Source organism: Miniopterus schreibersii, assembly GCF_964146895.1.
Source record: "Miniopterus schreibersii genome assembly, chromosome: 4".
Taxonomy (NCBI): domain Eukaryota; kingdom Metazoa; phylum Chordata; class Mammalia; order Chiroptera; family Miniopteridae; genus Miniopterus; species Miniopterus schreibersii.
In genome coordinates, this window is record NC_138105.1 from 10,034,906 (window position 1) to 10,055,796 (window position 20,891).

A 20,891-nucleotide genomic window follows, 5' to 3' on the forward strand; every position below is an offset into this window, starting at 1 on the left:
TTCTAAATAATCCATGAATCAAAGAGAAAGTCCCATGGGAAATTTTAAAATGCATTAAGCTAGTGAAAATAAAAATACAATATATCAAAATTTATGTCTGGACACAGCTAAAGCAGTGCCAAGAGGAAAATTTATAGCACTAAAAATGCATATATTAGAAGAGAAAAAGTCCTAATTCATCAATCCAAACTCCTACCCTAATAACCTAGAGAAAAAGAGCAAAATAAACCCAAAGCAAAAAGGATGGAAACACTAAAGAACAGAAATCAATGATACTGAAAACAGAAAAAGATATAAAAAAAATTTAAAGCCATTTCTTTGAAAAGATGAAAATTGACAAACCTCTACAAAGATTGACAAGGAAAGGGAGAAGACAAATTCACCAATATAAAAAATGAAAGAGGACATCCAGAAATCAAATGGATAAAAGAACACTATGAACAGCTCTCCATAAATAAATTTATCAGCACAGAAAAAACAGGCACTTCCCTGAAAAACACAAATTGTCATAATTCACCCAACATATAATTTGAATAGCCCTATATCTATTAAAAAAAAAAGTTCATAATTTTAAAACTACCAGAAAAGAAATCTGCAGGCCCAGAATGTTTCACTGGAAAACCCCACAAACATTTAAAGAATTAACTCCAATTCTACAGAATCTTTTCCAGGAACGAGAAGATGAGGAAACATTGCTTCAACATTTGAATATCAATTACTAGGCTAAAGAAGAAAAATTACATGATCCTATCACCTAATGCACATTAAGTATCTGACAAAAGGAAACCATTCATGATTAAAAACTCTCAGAAATAGAGGGTAACTTCCTTAAAATGAGAAAGAGGATCTACAAAATACCTATTGCTAACTTTATACTTAGTAGTGAAGACAGTTTCTTTCCAAGTTTGGGAAAAAGAAGGGATGTCTGCTCTCACAACGCTCATTCAACAGAGTGCTAGAAGTTCAAGTCAGTGCAATACGGCAAGAAAAGGGAAGAAAAAGTATACATATCGCCCTGGCTGAGTGACTCATTTGGTTGGAGTATGTCCCATACAACAAAAGGTTGTGGCATTGATTCCAGTTGGCATCACCTACAGGAGGCAACCAATCAATGTTTCTCTCTTTCATCAATAAAAAACATATCCTCGGGTACAGATTATAAAAAAAAAGTATCCATAGTGTAAAGGAAGACATATTATTAAAATGTGACTTTTAATCTTGCTGGCTTAAAAAACCATATTTTCAATAGTTCTTAATGGATCAAATTCTAATATATAAAGGAAGTTCTCATAAATCAAGTTTTTAAAAAAATGCTCTTTAAATACTTTATTAACAGGTACAAATTTTCTACTTATTGTTTTCTATACTTTGTGAGAGTCCCCATTTTTTGAGATTTGTACATAAAAAAGTTGTTCACAGCATAATGAATAAGTAAAGTATAACCTCAGGAATGCATCACCATAACAGAGGCGATTGAAACAAAAGCTAGAGAAGCAATGCTAGACTACGAGTAAAGAGAATACAAAGACTAGTAGACAGTTTACAGGTGGACAAGAGAGAAAACCATTCAATGTACCTAAGAAATTGATGAAATTTGGGCAAGAGTTAGCCTACAAATCCCCAGGCAAAAGGATTCCCACTTACGGCTTTTTTAGACTCAAAGACATACATACAAACCAAAAGAAGCACAAATATGGGAAGTCATACCTTTTAGGCCTAAAGTCTGCAACTGAAACAGTTTCCCCAGCTCAAAAGGTAGAACTCGTAACAGGTTGTTATTTAAATGGAGTTCCCTGTTGATGTAAAAATTTCAGGAAGTCAGAAGATATATTAACCTTTAACTAACAGCTAAAATCAACAATATATCTAGGAATATAAGCTCCTAAAATTGACAAAATTTCTTATATTCCAACATCTAGTACAGTGCTTCTCAAATCATATGTAGTAAAACACAAATAAAAATCTAAACTTCCACAAAGCAATACATTTGTAAAATACAGGGAAACAATGAGTTGCTAAAAAAATTGAAATGGGGGGGGAAGAACCAACAAAATACAAGCCCCAATTTTTTAAGAGTATTATATTCAACAGATATAAAATCTCTCTCACATGTTGTGTATTAGTTTGCAAACTGGCAGTCTAACAGACTACCCTGAGAGCAACACTGGTATAGCACACGAAGGGTCTACTACTATACATGTTTAAGAAAGTAAAATAAACAGCCTAATATGTGAATTGTTAAAAGAGAATGAAAATGATCATGTAATAGGTGTTAATAGCTTCACAATTAACTTATGATTAACACCTCTCCAAATTTACTAATAGCAGCCATATTAACTACTAATGGTGATTTTAATAATTTGTTTTGTACAGATAACCATAATAAAATATCAAAAAACTCTTCAGTAGGTTAAAAACAAAAAACACACCAAAGACCCACACTGAGATACTAGCAATTTCCTTCAAGAAGTTTTATTTATCAATTTTTATATATGAATGAGAATTTCCTATAGTCCTTGGTTCTTGAAATTTAAATAAACCTTTGTTGCTAGTGAGTAAACCAGAGATTGGTGAGGTCATAAAATGAACAAGTAAAATGTTCTAATTGGTTCCTGTTTATTTCCAAATATATCACATGAGAAAGGTCCTTCAAGTAAATTTGGTTCAGGAGAAGTGGTCATAGCACATATTCAATAAAATGTCAAAAGGCTGGACAGAGGACAGCAACAGAGGTAAAGAAACTTAGTATACAGCAAATGGTAGAAGGCAGCAAAAAAGCCAGTGGAACTACAGGTAATTGAAACAGGGCAAGATTTTCCATTGGAATTAACAAAGCCAGAAATTGGCTTTATAATCAACTTGGGTAGATCTCATCTACCTTATAAAACAGAGGCAATAAAAAAAAAATGATTCCATTTATTAAACACATTATGTGCCAGGCAGTTGTTTTTTAGTAATTATCTCAAATATCTCTAATCTCAGCCTTGGCAGGGTAGGTATTACAGCAACTTTACAGATGAGGAACCACACTCAGTGAGGTTAAGAAACCTGCCCCAAATCACACAAGTTGTAAAAGGCAAAGTCATGATTCCAATCTGAACTCTGTGCGACTCCACATCTCATCTACCTCCTACACTCCACACTACAGTCCCCCAATTCAATAACTAATTCTAGCTTTCCTCAAGTCCAGGCTTTATGCCTATCATGTGTACAAGTCCTAGAATGGTCAAAAAGGTACCACTAATTGGCAATGGTTTCCTGGACCCTGTTAAGAATGGTATGATGCCCAGAATTTAGTGGGGAAAAAGCACAACTGTCACAATGTGAGATTAACACAAGTGCCTTCTATTTGTTTACCGCCAATTTGTCCAAAAATTTAGATTAAAGAATAAAGTATATTATACAAAACATAGCAATAGAACAAATTTTAGGCAATGGATCTACTTGATTACTTATTAGTTGACACTCAATTTTCTAAGAAAACTTTATATAAAGGATATAGTTATGTTTACTTTGATCAAATACCATCAAATTGATAGTGGTGTTTCCTAACAAAGTAAACACTCTATTTTGTTTTAGGGGATATACAATTAGGTACTAAGTTGAATCCGCATACCTGAGTGATACCATGTTTCCGAGTTCTGCCGGTAAACTCCTGATTTTATTCGAGGACAGGTCCAGATACACCAGATTGTGAAGCTTGGCAATGTCTGACGGAATGCGGGACAGAAAATTGTCACTCAGATGCAAAGCTGTCAGGTGAGTTAGTGACCACAAAGATGAGCTTAAGCTTCTTACTCTTCCTGAAAAACAACAACAACAAAAACAACAGGGCAAAGATTACAGTATTCTCTATAGGTTCGATCCCTGGATTAAAAAACATTTAGGTTTTCCAATGAGTAGTAATTTACTATACAAAAAATTGTGAGAAAAGGGTTAACAGTAGAAACCTTACCTATCCTAGGACAAGTCACCACTATGATTAAGTTATAAACTCTACACTTAGCAAACTAAAAAACACATTTAAGGCAACATATCAATATTTAGATTGTATCATTATTTTTAAGACCACAACAGTTAAGACTTTATCCTTTAATGTGGCTTCAACTATGGAAGAATCATATGATTAAAAGCTGTACTGTATAATTACAGGTAAAAATACTTGCCCAGAAACATTTCAGATACTAAGTCATAACTACATAATCAAACAGTAGTAGATATATAAGATTCAATGACTAAGAACAGAATAATTTCTTTCAATGCAATATTAAACCTGTACTTTGGCACTTCATAAGATGCCAATCATTTCTACAGTCTAGGAACTTTCCCCATAATCTCTTTAATGGCCCAGGATCGAGTCTGAGAGAAAATGAAACAAACATGTGGCCAGGAATGAGACTTTCACTGTTTTATATATTTTTTTGACTATGAAACATGTGAATGTTCAGCCCCAAAATTATTTTTAAAAATACATTATAAATAAATTATAAAATAATTAGGGTGACTGGAAATCTCAATCTAAATAATGTTAAATAAATTTAAATCAGCTTTAAAATATTTACATATATAGTATGAACCCAATTTTTATAAACATATATACAGATAAAAAAATTGTAGAAAATATTTTTTCTCTTTTATGAACCTTTCTGTATTTTTCAAACATTCTACTGATAGCATATTTTTCTTTTATAATCTGATAAGCCCTATGTAACTTATTTTCGACAACATATCCATATCTATTTCTAAGTTCAATTAAAACTGGTTGTTGACTTTGTGGAAATTTTGTAGTTAGAGCACTTTATGAGGATTCAGATACTTTTTTCTCCCCATGATATGGTACTGTGGTGTCTATTTATCCTTGAAACCCAGGGTCTGGATTACCAGGGAAGTGTGAGGTTGCTGGGCCCTGTGTATGAGGCTGTCCATTTACTTTTGTCATCTCTGATCAAGGGGCAGTTGAAAATTCACTTTGCACCATGGCTCCAGTGGACAAGTTCTCCAGAGTTTTGGACTTTGCAAATTTCAAGAGGAAGAGGAGGAGGAAGAAAGAGGAAGGAAGAGGAAGAAGAAGAGGAAGAGGAAGAAGAGGAGGAGGAGGAGGAAGAAGAAAGGGTCAGTCATAAAAAAAGTGAAATATTCATTTCAGTAATGAAAGAAACGCAAATTTAAACAATAACCAAACAGCAAAATAAGAAGATTAAAACCCTGTATTGACAAGGCAAAGCAGGAAGTACACACTTACTCATTATGAGAAACATACAAGTATATTTTGAAACCAATCCTATAATAGCCACTAAAATTTTAAATTTGACTATCCTTTGCCCCATCACAATTTCACAATTAGTGATTTATCCTATGAAAATAATGTTCAAGTATGCCAAGATATATACTGTTGGTAGTAGGGGAAAATTAGAACACAAATGATCATTAATAGGATATACTTTAATTACGGTTCATTTAGACAATGATCTTCTGCAGCCATTAAAAAGAAAGTAGTAGTTTTATATGCACTGATAAGGAAAGATGTTCACAATAAAAGTAGGAAAAAAGTATATTTCAAAACATATACTCATTTTTGCAAAGAAATTAAAAGATCAACAGTTACAGAAGTGAAAGAATGGAACATACTGCAGAAAATAATAAATCTCTATTTGTAGAAACTAAGGTTCCCAATTTTCTAGGAGAGATCGATCAACAAAGTTGCCTTTTGAGATTCTAATGATATCTATGCACCTCTCCATAAAACTGTATATATTTATAAGGACCCTAAAATTTGTATTTAATTTTAAACAGCTCAGTGACTTGAAAAAGGCTGGGATTATCCTGCCCTAGGTTAAGAACCGTGTCTTGATAAGTAACTTCATTTTAAAGCGCCTAGAACCCATTATTGCTAAATATCAGGAGACAGGAGGAGTCTAAACAGCGTTCCCTAAAATCAGAGTTACACTGAAGGGACTAGGTGTAGTGCTCCTACAAAAAAGTAAAAATCACTACCTCTGTATTTGAAGATTTATTAAAGAAAAGGAAGAAATTTGATCGAATCTCTTAAATTCTTACATTTCAGAAAACAGGAATTACAGTTGATCTTCTGAAATTCACCTATTCCCTCAAATTCATTTGTAACACCAAAACCAAGTCTTTTTTTTGTATGTTAATCCTTACCCGAGGATATTTTTACCATTTTTAGAAAGAGCAGAAGGGAGGGGCAGGGGGGAGGGGGAAAGGGAGGGCGAGGAGAGGGAAAGATCGACGTGAGACACACATTGATTGGTTGCCTCCTGTACATGCCCTGACTGGGTGGGGGTTTGAACCTGCTACCCAGCTCTGTGCCCTTGACAGGGAATCCAAGCCTCGAACCTTCGGTGTGCAGGCTGATGTTCTAACCACTGAACCACACCAGCCAGGACCCCAAAACCAATTCTTGAAGTGCCTTCAGTCATTCACACATCAGAGGAGCAAAAAATTGTACCTGCCCAAAGCAATTCTTAGCTGAGCAGTCCAAAACAGGGACACTCTGTCTTCTTGTTGCAGCTCTCATAAGGTAAACAAAGTGTCTCTTTCACTATTTAGTTCCAGTTTTCCCTTTTTGTGGGCGACTTCAATATTTAAAACAGCTTAGCTTAGTGCTAAGAGAAAGGCTGTGATTTGCCTTCTAGAGAAAATACACGCTTAAAGTAAACTTCCTTCAGACCAGTTATAATGCTGTTGGCCATGAGTTCAAGTTTAATTAGTCATACATTAAACAAGGTGACTTTAAACAGAAACACATACAAAAAAAGCTTATGTATTTATCAGCTGACAAAAAGGTTGTGACCAGAGGTTCACAGGAACCTAACCCTGTTTCCTCTGGGACCAATGATTCAGTAGTAACTATGTAGAACACAACCACTGTAAATAACAAGAACCAACTGTAAATGGAAAAGGCAGTAATTTGAATTTTTACTCACAAACCTTACTTAATGAAATTAAAGGCTAGGATTTCAGGCTCCTACTAGCAAGGGAAACTGTAACCTCACAAAAGGAGGAAGACTGTTAGGAGGCTTGCAAACTGGAATAAGAGGAAGAAAAAAGACTAGATTAAATTACATGAAGGACACTAAAGAGAGCATTTGGCAGATTCAATACAACCATTCTTAACTTAAAAATAGTCAAGTTGGCTCTAGCTGGTTTTGCTCAGTGGTAGAGCATCAGCCTGTGGACTGAAGAGTCTAAAGTTTAATTCCAGTCAAGGGCACGTACCTCAGTTGCAGGCTTGATCCTTGGCCTCAGGGTGTGTGCGGGAGAGCAACCAATCAATGTGCTTCTCTTGAATCGATGTTTCTCTCTCTCCCTTCCACTCTCTCTGAAAAGCAATGGAAAAAAACATCCTCGGGTGAGGATTAAAAAAAAGTGTCAAGTTGATGGGGAAGGAAACATACTTAACACACCAAAGAGTGTGAGTTAAATGGAAGTTTCGACCCATAAAAGAAAACATATTGCAAAAGCACACATCACTGAACTTTTGTAGGAATTCATGTCCTAACAGTAATGGAAGGATGTGGCTAGTTCAAATTTAAACAGATCTAATTGAAGTAAAAGAGCTTAGTCCTGAAGGTAAAATTTACCCTAAAACCTGGAGAATGGAAAGACTAAGGCAAGTATTAGGAAAAAGATAAAAAGGAAAGAGAAAGGTGAGAATATTGTGTTCAAAATAAAATGACTACTGCACTGTGATGTAGAAGAATGATTCACTAGAGTCAGGGAACTGAGAGTTTAGTGTGTGCTCTACCATTTAATAACTGTTTGGCCTTAGGAAGAGGAAATATTTACTGCAAGGCTGAGTAATATCTAAACAAGTTACACCTCCTTACAGTTTTCTAAAAAACCGAAACTTACTTTTTAAATAAATTTGCTTATTAAATCATTCAGCACTGTTTAAAAATACCAAAATTCGATAACTCAGTATAACTACCATTATATCGCATACATATGTTAATACAAAAAAATAAATAATCAAAATGAAGAGATTCCAAGATGGTGGCAGATTGAGTGGAATCTCTACTGATACTCTTGTACAACCAAACTGGAATTACAACTAAAATACAGAAAAACCACCCTGAATAATCAACTGCAACTGAAGACTGGCTGGAGAGAACCCCCATAACCAAGGAGGAAAACTGGAGACAAAATAGAGACTGGTAGGAAGTGAAGAGGCGCAAGAGGGCCGGCTGGGCTCCCACAGGCAGCAGCTGAAGTTCCAGAAGGATGTCTCAGATGTGAGGGGTTCCCACCGAGGACTCTGGGGTCTAAACCCCAAAGTGAGCTATGGGACAATATGAAGCATAACAATATTCACATCATAGGAGTGCCAGAATGGGTAAAACTAACCAAGGGTTCAAGAACTTGTTTAGAGAAAAAATGGCAGAAAACTTCCCTAGCCTGGTCAAGGAAAAAAGTTATACAAGTTCAGGAGGCACAGAGTCCCAAGCAAGAAGAATCCAGAGGCCCACGCCCAGACACATCATAATTAAAATGCCAAGAATTCAAAACAAAGAGAAAATATTAAAGGCAACAATAGAAAAGCAATCTGTTACCTACAAAGGGAGTTCCCATAAGGCTGTCAGCTGATTTCTCATCAGAAACTCTACAAGCCAGAAGGGAATGGCATGAAGTATTCAAGGTAATGCAAAACAAGGATTTGAAACCAAGACTACTCTATCCAGCAAGGCTATCATTCAAAATAGATGGTGAAATAAAGAGATTTCCAGACAAAAAAAGGCTAAAGGAGTTTATCACCACCAAATCATCATTATAAGAAAATTTAAAGGGACTGCTGTAATATGAAGTTGAAATAGAGAAAATGAGAAACATAGGCATAAAGAAATAAAATAGCAATAGATAAGTACCTATCAATAATAACCTTAGGGTATATCGTCTTGAAGGGTGTTTGCCGGTTCCTGTTCTGAAAGAGCTGCATTTCATACCAGTCTTTGCAGGTGACACACATCACGATCTCTGCTACTAAAATTGATAATCCGTGGGCCTGGCTTCGAAGAATGATGCAGAGAGGATATTCAAGCAGAATCTGCAGGCGTTTCGTGATTATCTCTGGTATTGCGTTTCTCATTATTTGCAAGCTGACGGCCATTTATGAGAGATACTGGGAGTCAAAGGAAATCGCCACGATCCAACTACAGTTATCAGAGCATTTTATTAACAAGGATCAAATTGATGACTCAGTAATGAAGAAACCGACAGACACCCCCTCAGAATGATCTTCAACTAAACCTGGACGCCTTTGGGCCTTTTTTAAGTCTCTTGAGCACTTTTAAATAGAAATAAATTGTGGCTTTACAAACTTAAAAAAAAATAAATAACCTTAAATATAAATGGACTAAATGCTCCAATCAAAGGATATAGGGTAGCTGAATGGATAAGAAAACAAGACCCAAATATATGCTGTCTACAAGTGACATATCACAGAAAAAAAGACTCTCAGAGGCTGGCGGAGGGAGGCAGACTTCTGGAGGACTTTAAAGGAGACATCAACAGCAATGCAGTCATAGTAGGGGACTTTAACACCCCACTGACTTTACTGGATAGATCTTCCAGACAAAAAATCAACAAGGAAACAGTGATTCTAAATGACACACTACATCAGATGGATTTAAACTGACACTTCCAGAACATTTCACCCCAAAGCTGCAGAATATGCATTCTCCTCAAGTGCACATGGGCCATTCTCAAAGACAGACCACATGTCAGTTCACAAAACAAGTCTCTGTAAGTTCAAGATGAATGCAATCATATTAAGCATCTTCTAGGACATTTACACCATGGAATACTGTGCAACTTAAGAAAAAAAAAAAGAAGGAAAAAAAAAAGAAGGATCCCTTACACCCTTTGGGACAGCATGGTGGGACCTGGAGAGTATTATGCTAAGTGAAATAAGCCAGTCAGAGAAAGACAAATATCACATTATCTTACTCATATGTGGAATCTAAAGAAAATAAACTAATGAACAAAATAGATCCAGAGGCATAGTAGCATGGAATAGACTGATGAATCTCAGAGGGAAGGCAGGGTGGGTGGAGAGAGATTAACCTAAGAACTTATATGCATATATGCATAACCTATGGACACAGACAATAGTGTGGAGGGCATCAATGGGGGGGGGGAGGAAGAGGACCTTTGCAATACTTTCAACAATAAAGATAAATTAAAATAAATAAGTAAAGAAATAAGAATAAAAATGAATTGAATTATACATTTTTCTTCAACGGGGGGAAAAAAAAACAAACGAAGAAATGATGGAACTATAGACCTTCGAACTCTTTTTCCTTTTTTACCATAACAGATTTCTAAAACCCTTCTAAGGGTAAGAGAGATTCTACAAAATATGAAAGGTTAAGAGTCTTTATAGTTTTAACTGCATGTTTCACTCTTAAACTTAACTCTCACAATGGAAGAGAAAGATATCATTTTACACTTCCACCTACTCACTACATTCAAAGGTTTACATCATATCTAAGAAAGATAAATGGCCAATAAAGATATACAAAGACACTTAAATATCATGAACCATCAGGGAAATGCAAATCAAAACCACAATGAAATAATTCTTCATACCCAGTAAGATGGCTAAATCAAAGAGATATTAAGTGTTGCCAGGGAGTGACTGCTCAGGAATATAGGGCTTCTTTTGGAGTTATAAAAATGTTTTAAAAGCAATGTTTAATAGTTCCACAACTATGTGATATAATAAAACCCACCAAACTGTACACTTTAATGAGTGAACTGTATGGTATGTAAATTATTTCTCAATAAAGTTGTTAAATAAAAGATAAGTTTATAGTATATCAGAAAAAAGAACAAAATTAACATACAGAAAGCAATACTTTACTTATATAATAATCAGATAAAAGAACAGAAGATAAGATTCTATTTATAGTAAGAACTTGAAGGTAAAAAACACAGGAATGAATCTAAGTATATCAGAGTAAGGACACAAAAAACAACAAATATAAAGACATAATAAACCATCCTAATTTATAAAATAACATGACTATTTAAAAAATGTCAGGACCATACAACTTAATTCTGAATTTCATTAGTAAAAAAAGATAGACAAGTATCATCTGTCAAAATTCTAAATGTAGCCCGGCCAGTGTGGCTCAGTGGTTGGGCATCAACCTATGGACCAGGATGTCATTGTTTAATTCCCAGTCAGGGCACATGTCCAGGTTTCGGGCCTGATCCCCAGTAGGAGGTGTGCAGAAGGCAGCTTCTCTCATCTATGTTTCTATCTCTCCCCCCTTTCCCTCTCCCTTTTCTCGCTCTCTGAAAGTCAATAAAAATCATTTCTTTTTTAAAAAAGAACAAATATTCCAAAAATTCATACAGAACCAAAAAAATAGCCCGAATAGCCTCTGCAACACTGAGAAAGAACAAAGTAGAAGGGATTACAATACTGGATATCAAACTATACTACAAAGCCACTGTAATCAAAATAGCCTGGTACTGGCATAAGAATAGGCATATAGATAAAATGGAACAGAACAGACATCCCCAAAAGTGACCCAGGTCATTATGGTCAATTAATATTTGACAAAGGAGGCAAGAACATACAATGGGATAAAGACAGTCTCTTTAATAAATGGTGCTGGGAAAATTGGACAGGTACATGCATAATAAACCACCCTCAAAAGGAAAAGGGAACTCACTGTATGGGAGAACATATTCGCCAATGATACATCTCATAAGGGGTTAATTTCCAAAATATATAAAGAACTCATACAACTTAACAAAAGGAAGGCAAACAATTCAATTGAAAAATGGGCAAAAAATCTGAATAGACACTTCTCCAAATATGACATATAAATGTCCAATAGATATATGAAAAGTTGCTCAACGTCACTAATCATCAGAGAGACACAAATTAAAACTACAATGAGATAGCACCTCACACTTGCCAGAATGGCTACCATCAATAAATCAACAAACAAGAAGTGCTGGTGAGGAAGTAGGGAAAAGGGAACCCTAGTGCACTGCTGGTGGGAATGCAGATTATGCAGCCACTGTGGAAAACAGTATGGGGATTCCTCAAAAAATTAAAAATGAATCTCCCATTTGATCCCATTTCTGGCAATATATTCTAAAAATCCGGAAAAACCAATTTGAAAGAAAATATGTGACCCTATGTTCATAACAGTGCTACTTACAACAGCTAAGATCTACAAACAGCCCAAGTGCCCTTCAGTAGGTGAGTGGATAAAAAAGCGGTGCTACATTTACACAACAGAATACTATGCAGCAGTAAAAAAGGATCTCTTACCTTTTGCGACAGTATGTATGAACCTGGAGTTTACGCTAAGTGAAATAAGCCAGTCAGAGAAAGACAAATATAATATGATCTCACTTACATGTGGAATCTAACGAACAAAATAAACTGACAAACAAAATAGATCCACGAACATGGATGCATGGAACAGACTAAAAGATATGAGGGAAGGGGTGTGGGAATGGGGAAAAGTTTAACCAAAGAACTTATATGCATATATGCATAGCCCAGGGACACAGACAATAGTGCACTGAAAGCCTGGGGTGGGGTGGGAGCTAGGTAGGTGGGGGCAAAGGAGGGAAAATAGGGGACATCTGTAATACTGTCAACAATAAAAAGAAATTTAAAAATGAGAAAAGAATCTATATTTGTAGTCGTATATGCATAAAAGGACTCCAGAGGGATGCCAAAGAAATGGATAACCCTGTGTGTGAGTGTTCAGTGTGTGTGTAGCCTGGGAGTTATAACTGGGGGGGATGAGAAACACTTCCAGTGCATACTTGTTTATACTCTTACATGTCCCCTTTTCCTGAGATGGCCTAACTTCAGGTCCCCCTGGCTAATTCCATTAACTTGGTAGTTAGCTATTTATTCTAGGATGTGTTTCCTGACCCCACCCAGCTAGTCAACAGAGTCTTAAAGAAAAGACAGTAGTTCAGGTTTTCTGCCTAGTATTTATAATGGTTTTTAACTTCTTGTGAGATTCTCCTCCTACAGTTTGTATGGATCCCGAAATCCTATGTCCTACTACCCACCACATCAGAAGTTTCAAAATAAATAAATGTGTGACATGTAAATGCTTTCCAATGAGTAGGTAAGTGATGGACTCAAAACAATCACTTAAGTCTCCTCCTCTCCTTTACCTGTCTCCAACTCTAAACTTCCATAAAGCAGACACACCAGGTTATCCAGGGGGTGGGCAGCTCTACAAGCTGATTACATAATTTAAGTTGCTTGACTCAAGTTACACTTATCATGATTATAAAAAAAAAAATTAATCATAGTCTTAAAAAAAAGGAGAGAATTTTATCCAGAATTTGAAACACATGGTCTATCACTCTCCATTGAAAAACAGTGAGTCTGAACAGAGTTTCCTTTCACACTAAACTTAAGCCTTCAAAATAAAAAATGTCACAAAGTAGAAAAGGCTATAGCCAAGGTACCTGATTCAAAGATCATTTCATGACTATCAAGGAGTCCAAACCCAAGCTCCTATTTCATGGCAAGTTCCTGAGTGTGGCTCTGGTTAGCACATTTCTCCCTACCCTACGCTGCCACCGCAAGGGCCTAGAACAAGTAGTTATCTGCACTATAGATGTACATCGAAAGCAGGCAACAACAGTGCTGGCCCCACACAATAGAAAACAAGAACATTAGAGTTGTTATATGCAGATTCTTGGGAAGAATTTTAAACTTTGTACACACATGGACTTTAGTTTCCTGTAAAAACAGACTGATCTGTTGTTGACCAATGATCCCACTAAAGGAACAAAACTAGATAAAAATAGGGGGAAAAATCCACAAGTGTGAAAGCCCTGGAGAACTATAAAAGCAACAAAGATACAAGCAACAAAAAACTTGGGAGAAGGGAAGTGAAGAGAGCATAATAAGCAGGACACGTCCCACATCACCTCTGGAAGAATACATGCAATCACAAGCAGAGAGACAAGGAGATGAAATGAAAACTGGAGATGAGAGGCTGAGGTATTATGCATAACTTTAAGCCCTCTTATACAGTTGAGAAGACTGAACAGGAATTCAGGAATCACCAAAGACTGTTAAACCATAGACATTCCTTGGTATCTACAAAAGGAAAATAAATGACCGTGAAGTAAGACAACCCTTACAACCACTGAATGGCAGGCTCAAGTTAGATGAATCCCTGATGAGACAAAGGGTCACCCAATCCCACAACTGCCTGGCAAACACAAAAGCAAATTCACTCCTAAGGAAGAGAATACCATCTAGACCATCACTTATTCTACCATTTCACATATAATTTCTAGCATTCAATAAAATTCCAATGGAATAAAAACCAGAGAAAAAGAGAAATAACAGAACCTCCAGGAGATTCACATTTGGAGTTACCAGACAAAATCTTTTTAAAAACTATGACAGCCCGCTGGGCATGGCTCAGCAGTTGAGCATCGATCTAGGATCCAGGAGATCAAGGTTCGATTCCCAGTCAGGGCACATGTCCTGGCTGAGGGCTCGATCTCCAATGACTCTCTCGTCATTGATGTTTCTGTCTGTCTGTCTCTCCCTCTCCTTTCCTCTCTCTGAAATCAGTAAAGATATATTTAAATAAATAAATAAATAAATAAATACTATGACAGACTCACACTTTTACCAGTTCGATGTCCAGTCAGGGTACATACTCAGGTTGCGGGTTTGGTCCCCGGTTGGGGCTCACATGGGAGGCAGCCATTCGATGCTTCTCTCTCTCTCTCTCAAATCAATCAAAACATTTTTTTAAATAAAACTTTTCCTAATATTTATTGTAAAGGCAAAATAACAACATTTTGTGAGATTTATAACATATGTAAAAGTAAAATATGTGACAGCAATAGAACAAAGTCCAGAAGAGCCCGGCCAGGCGTGGTTCAGCGGTTGAGAATCGACTTAGGAGCCAGGAGATCGACGTTCGATTCCTGGTTGCACATGCCCGGGTTGCAGGCCCAATCCCCAGTGGAGGGCGTGCAGGAGGCAGCCGATCAATGATGACTCTCTCATCATTGATGTCCCTCCCTCCCTCCCCCTTCCTTTCTCTGAAATCAATAAAGATATATTTTAAAAAAAATGACCAGGAGAAGAGAAACAGAAGTGTGTTGTTGTTAAGGCTCATACTATGTGTGAAGTGGTATAATATTACTGATATACTATAGATTATAAACCCTAAAGCAACCATTATTCAAGAGTTGCATAAAACTAATTAATCGACAAAGAAGATAAAATGCAACTTTACAAAAAATACCTAGTTAATCCAAAACAAAAAAAGAAATGGAAAATACAGTTGACCCTTAAACAACATGGGGATTAGGGGTGCCAACCCCCTCAACACAGATGAAAATTGCATATAACCTTTTCCTCAAATATGTCTTTATTGATTTCAGAGAGGAAGGGAGAAGGAGAAAGACAGAAACATCAATGATGAGAGAGTCATTGATTGGCTGCCTCCTGCACGTCTCCCACTGGAGGCAGAGCCCACAACCCGGGCATGTGCCTTGACTGAGAATCAAATCTCTATCTCCTAGATCATAGGTCGATGCTCAACTGCTGAGCCACGCCGGCCAGGAGCATATAATTATTAACTCCCCCAAAACTAAAGTTGCTCCTTGGTATCTGGAGGAAGGAGGTGCTGGTTCCAGGCACCAAAATCTGAGGATGCTAAAGTCCCCTATACAAAATGGTGTAGATCAATGCATACAGTCAGCTATCTGCATCCTTGTACTCCCAACTATGGATTAAAAACAGTACAGGAATTTTTTAATTTAAAAAATATGTATACAGACACTGATATGCTTGGAGGATGGCATGCCCAGGGAGTATACCCAGGTTCTGCACCCCCTCTCCTTGCCCTATGCATCTCTTCTATTTGGCTGCTCCTGAGATGTATCTGTTGTAATAAACCACTGATAGTAGAGCAAAAAAAAGTGAATAAATTTTAAAAATCTCATCCTGGCCAGCGTGACTCAGTGGTTAGAGCGTTGGCCCACACACTGAAGGGTCCCAGGTTTGATTTGGAGTCAAGGGGGCACGTATCTGGATTGCAGGTTCGATCCCGGATCAGGTTGGGGCACATGCGAGAGGCAACCAATTGATGTGTCTCTCTCAAATTGATGTTTCTCTCTCCTTTGCCCCACCCCCTTCCACTCTCTAAAAATCAATGAAAAAAAATCTGAGCGTGAGGATTAACAAAAAAAGAAAAAAAAAGTCTGTGTATGAATAAGTGGACCCTCACAGTTCAACCCAGTATTGTTCAAGGGTTAACTGTAAATCATGTGACAGCAGACATAAACCCAATCATATCAGTAACAGTAAGCGTATATAAAGGAACTGAAAATAGAGAACCAATTAGTATCCATTAGAAAGCACCAATCAGAGAACATCATTACAATTGGGAGGGGTTTAGTACAATTCAGTAACAAGTGCCAAGTGTCCACAGTAAGTCTGAAAGTAGTCTAGGCCCTAAAAACTCTACAAACTGACCAGCCAAGTCTCCACAATGAGGACAAAACTCCAAAAATGTAATTAAAATTCAGTAGAACAGGAATAAGAGAGATGGGGGAAAAAGGCCCAGATAAAAATGAGAAAAGAGAACAAAACCAGAAAGTCTCATACACTGCAGAATGAATGAATGAATGAATGAATGAATGAATGAATGAATGAATGAATGAATAAATAAATAAATAAATAAATAAATAGAACAGAAATATTATAAGGTCAAATTTCATAAAAGGTATTATATATTTTTAAGAAAAAAGAATATAAAAACCAGAATAACTCCCTACAGACAACAAAAGCATTCCTACCACAAGCAAGTCCAGAAAGCTATTACATACAATTTCAAAATAAGCAAAAACATATTAAAAAAACGATAGAAGCACTAAAAGAACATAAATAAGACTTAGAAAAACTCAGGAAAAAAAATTAAACTACAAAGGACTTCATAATGAATAACTGCAAAAGGAGAACTTTTAGAAAAGTTGGTGAAAAAATTTTTAAATCACAAATAAAAAGATTCAAAATCAACCGCTTTATTATATACCAGCAATGAACAATTAGAATCTGACATTAAAAGCACAATACCATTAACACCCTGGTAAAAAAAACAGTGAGGTATAAATTAACAAAATATACACATGATCTACATGAGAAAAACTGTGAAACTGATGATAAAATTAAAAACTAAATAAATGGAGACATATACCATGTTCATGGACAGGAAGGCTCAATGCTGTCAGAATGTCAGTTCTTCTCAACTTGATCTATAACTTCAATGCAATATCAACTAACAGCCCAGCAAGTCATTTGGGGGATATCAACAAACTAATTCTAAAGTTTATATGAGGAGGCAACAGACACAAAAAAACAATCCAAAATTGAAGAACAAAGTTGGAGGACAGACAGTATCCAACTCAAGACTTACATAAAGCTACAGCAATCAAGTCAGTGTGGTACTGATGAATGAACAAACAACAGATCACTGGAACAGAATAGAGCCCTGAAATAAACCCACACAAATATAGTCAAGTGATCTTTGACAAAGGAGCAAAGGCAATATAATGGAGAAAACAGTCTTTTAACATATGGTTTCAGAACAAACAACTGGACATCCACAGACCAAAAAAAAAAGAATCTTATATTCTTCACAGCAAAACAAACAAACCAACAAAACTCAGACACAGGCAACAGTATGGTGATTACCAGAGGGAGGATGTCGAAGAGGGTAATGGTGGAATAAATGGTGATGAAAGAAGACTTGACTCAAGGTGGTAAACACACAACATGAAATACAAATGATGTATTATAGAATTGAACACCTGAAACATATATAACTTATTAACCAATGTTACCCCAATAAATTCAATAAAAATAAAATAAAAAGAGACTATAGCCCTGGCTGGTGTGGCTCAGTGGTTAGTGTCAGCCCATGAACTGAAAGGTCCATAAACTTAGTCAACCAACAGTTTACCCTCTATTGTACCTATTAAAGATAAGACTATTTGTTAAGAGTGCTACTTTAGATAAATCTCTCCTCTTCCTCCTTCCCATCCTGTATGAAGATTACTTTCCAAAGTTCAGAGTAAAGAGAGAACACTGAACCCAAATTTCATATTATCTTGCTTATGCTGATGTTATAAGGGGAAACTTCTCTCTATATAAAGAACTTTTAATTAAAAAACTGCTAACATAGGCTAAAAAAGAAAAGAAAAATACAGTTAAATACTGGTCCTGAAGAAATTAAGAAATTAAGAGGGCCAAGTGGGAGTGGTGCCTGCCTGTGCTTTGAAGGTAACTGGTAAATGAGAGAACATATTTCTCTTTGGGCTCCCCTAACCCAAGAAAGTCAAATATGACAGGAGAAGAGAAAGAAGAGAGAAATGTCACTCTCTACCACACCTACTTTATGAAACTGACCTCAGTTTAATTAAGACCAACACCGAAAAAAACCAGGAGAGACCCACATGGCTACCAACCTCTCTGGCTGCACAGAAGGGAGTTCTGAGTTTACTCACTCATTAGGTTAACTAGAAATTTTGAGCTCGCAAGGGAAGAATACTGTTATCATTATTTCCTTTTTGCTTCATGTATAGCACTTTTCTACCTAGGCTTGGCAGTTATATTTTATTAGTTATTTATACTGGTACACTCCCTTCTTTTCACTCCCTAATATGCCATAAGCTCCAGAGTGACTGGGACTGTATTTTTTCATTTATATATCTTCCATATGCACCTGGTAATATATTTTACACATAGCATATGTATGTTTACTGTATACATTAAAAACAGAATCAAAGACAAAAAGAAGAGAAAACTTGCTCTGTATTATTTCAGGAAAGTATGGGGAGTCATATTAGGCCAACTTAACACAAAACTTCAACAATGGTTGCTTCAGAAGTAATATCCCTTCATCACCTTTCAAGTATTAAAAAAACAAAAACTGTATGTCCACAGGCAGGGATGCTGGGGATATCCTGTGGATCTGGGGACTCATATATTTCTTGGAAAATGTCTAGAAATCACTAAAGGTAGAAGGCAACTTTGAGATATACTTCAAACTTTTAAGATTTTGTGTTTCTGAATAGGGCTGTCCTCAGAGACGCAGACTAAAAAAGGCAAATGAAGAAAGTGAGGAAAAACAAATCTATCCCAGAATTTATACTAAAGCAAACAGATCTAACACCACTAGAAATCTGTAATTTGATAATGCAAAAGCTCAATCCTATCCTAACAAACCTTTGCACATGAGGCATTTCACGTTTTATTTTCATTTCATCCTTGATATTATCCTGATTTTATAAAAGGACACTGTACTGAGAGCATAAGCAATGAATGGATTTTGAACTTTTACTGAAACCATGTTCTTCCCACTGGACCTTCCTGCTTCCAAGATAAATTAGTGCTGGTAGAATACAACATTGCTTCTTTTATGTATTGGCATTAAAAACTTAATTTTCTACCATGTCTTAATTTCCACATCATAAATTTATGCTTGCATGTCTGTCTTACCACTTATTTCAAGCTCTGCCCAATGTGATTTCTTTCCATTTGCTGCTTCCTCAGAGGACATAATTGTGTACATCCTCCGAGGGTCAGGGGGTTCGTATTTTTCTTTGGGCATGCCTGTTAAATTAAGAAAAGAAACCAATCAGTATTATGAAGACTCAAATAACTGAAAATAACACCACCACCTTTCTAAAAAGTAGACACCCATATTATGATCTCTAAATACCATCTCCCATTAGGAGCTCCTTGGAGAAATGGAAGATTGAACAAATCTGAAAAACTAAACATAAGTTGATATTAAAGGACTATTGTTCATTTTGCCTTTTTTTTTTTTTTTTTTAATCCTTACCTTTTATAGACACATTGTGAAATATTTAAGTGGAATGAAATTTCACTCTTATGCATATTCCCCCAAACTTCTTGCCTGATCTCACTTCACCTATTAGTCTGGATGAACCATAACCCACTTTAACCAACTCTCTGCATATACAGCTAAACATAGCTAGAGAAAAACTTACCACCATGTGAAGTTAAAGAGAGCCAGTCAGCAATCATTTCCTTCAAATGGACTCATTATACTGTAAATTCTCCTAGCCCCTTCTCCTATATGACTTCTTCAAATCTCCAACACTCATTCCTTCATCTTCCTGCTCTTCTACTTTCTCATCAAAACAGAAAACCAGAAGAGGCCTTTGTATGAACTCTGACCTACGCCCATCTATACTCTTTTACTTGAGACAAAGTGTCTGCCCTCTTGGCACTTAATCCTACCCCATCACCTTGCTGCTCAGCAATTCACTGGACACTGCTCAGCAATTAGCTCCAATGTCAAATTTTCCCTCCATACTAAAGCTTTACCTTCTATACATATACATGGTATTTCCTCTATGTAAAGTCTTAACCCCATTTCTCCCTCCAGTTTCCACACTTTTTTTCTCTCTCCTCTTTACAAACAAAAATCCTCAAGAGTTGTGTATGATCTCAGTCTCCTAGTACTGTTCTCCCAGTTAAACCCATCCAAGTCAGTACATGCTTTTAACTTCCACAAAAAAACCATCAAGAAGAAAATCAGTGAACTCACATTGTTATATTCAAAGGTCATTTCTCAGACCTTTTACTTGTTCTATGATCAATGCTTGATGTAGATAATCCCTCCCTCCTAGGAACATTTCTTTCACTAGGCTTCCAGGATATCTTTTCTCTTGGTTTTCCTCTTAACCTCTCCAGATTTAGTCTTTTGCTAGTTCTTTGTTCAGAGTTGGAATTAACTCCATTTTACCAACAGAAACCTGAAGCTCAAAACGGTTTAAGCAATTTAACCAGTGTTACAAGACTGGGAAGA

The 20,891-nt window shown here is 36.3% G+C and overlaps 1 protein-coding gene across 1 annotated transcript in view; it reads right to left on the minus strand.

Annotated features, from left to right (window-relative positions):
- CNOT6 (CCR4-NOT transcription complex subunit 6) overlaps positions 1-20,891 on the minus strand; it is a 65,038-nt gene that overhangs the window by 19,707 nt on the left and 24,440 nt on the right. Inside the window, exons 2-4 of the mRNA XM_081137114.1 lie at positions 19,553-19,666; positions 3,617-3,803; positions 1,708-1,793 (exon numbers count right to left, since the gene is read on the minus strand). Coding sequence (XP_080993240.1) covers positions 1,708-1,793; positions 3,617-3,803; positions 19,553-19,664 — 385 coding nt within the window. The 5' untranslated portion in view covers positions 19,665-19,666. The remainder of the gene's footprint in view (positions 1-1,707; positions 1,794-3,616; positions 3,804-19,552; positions 19,667-20,891) is intronic.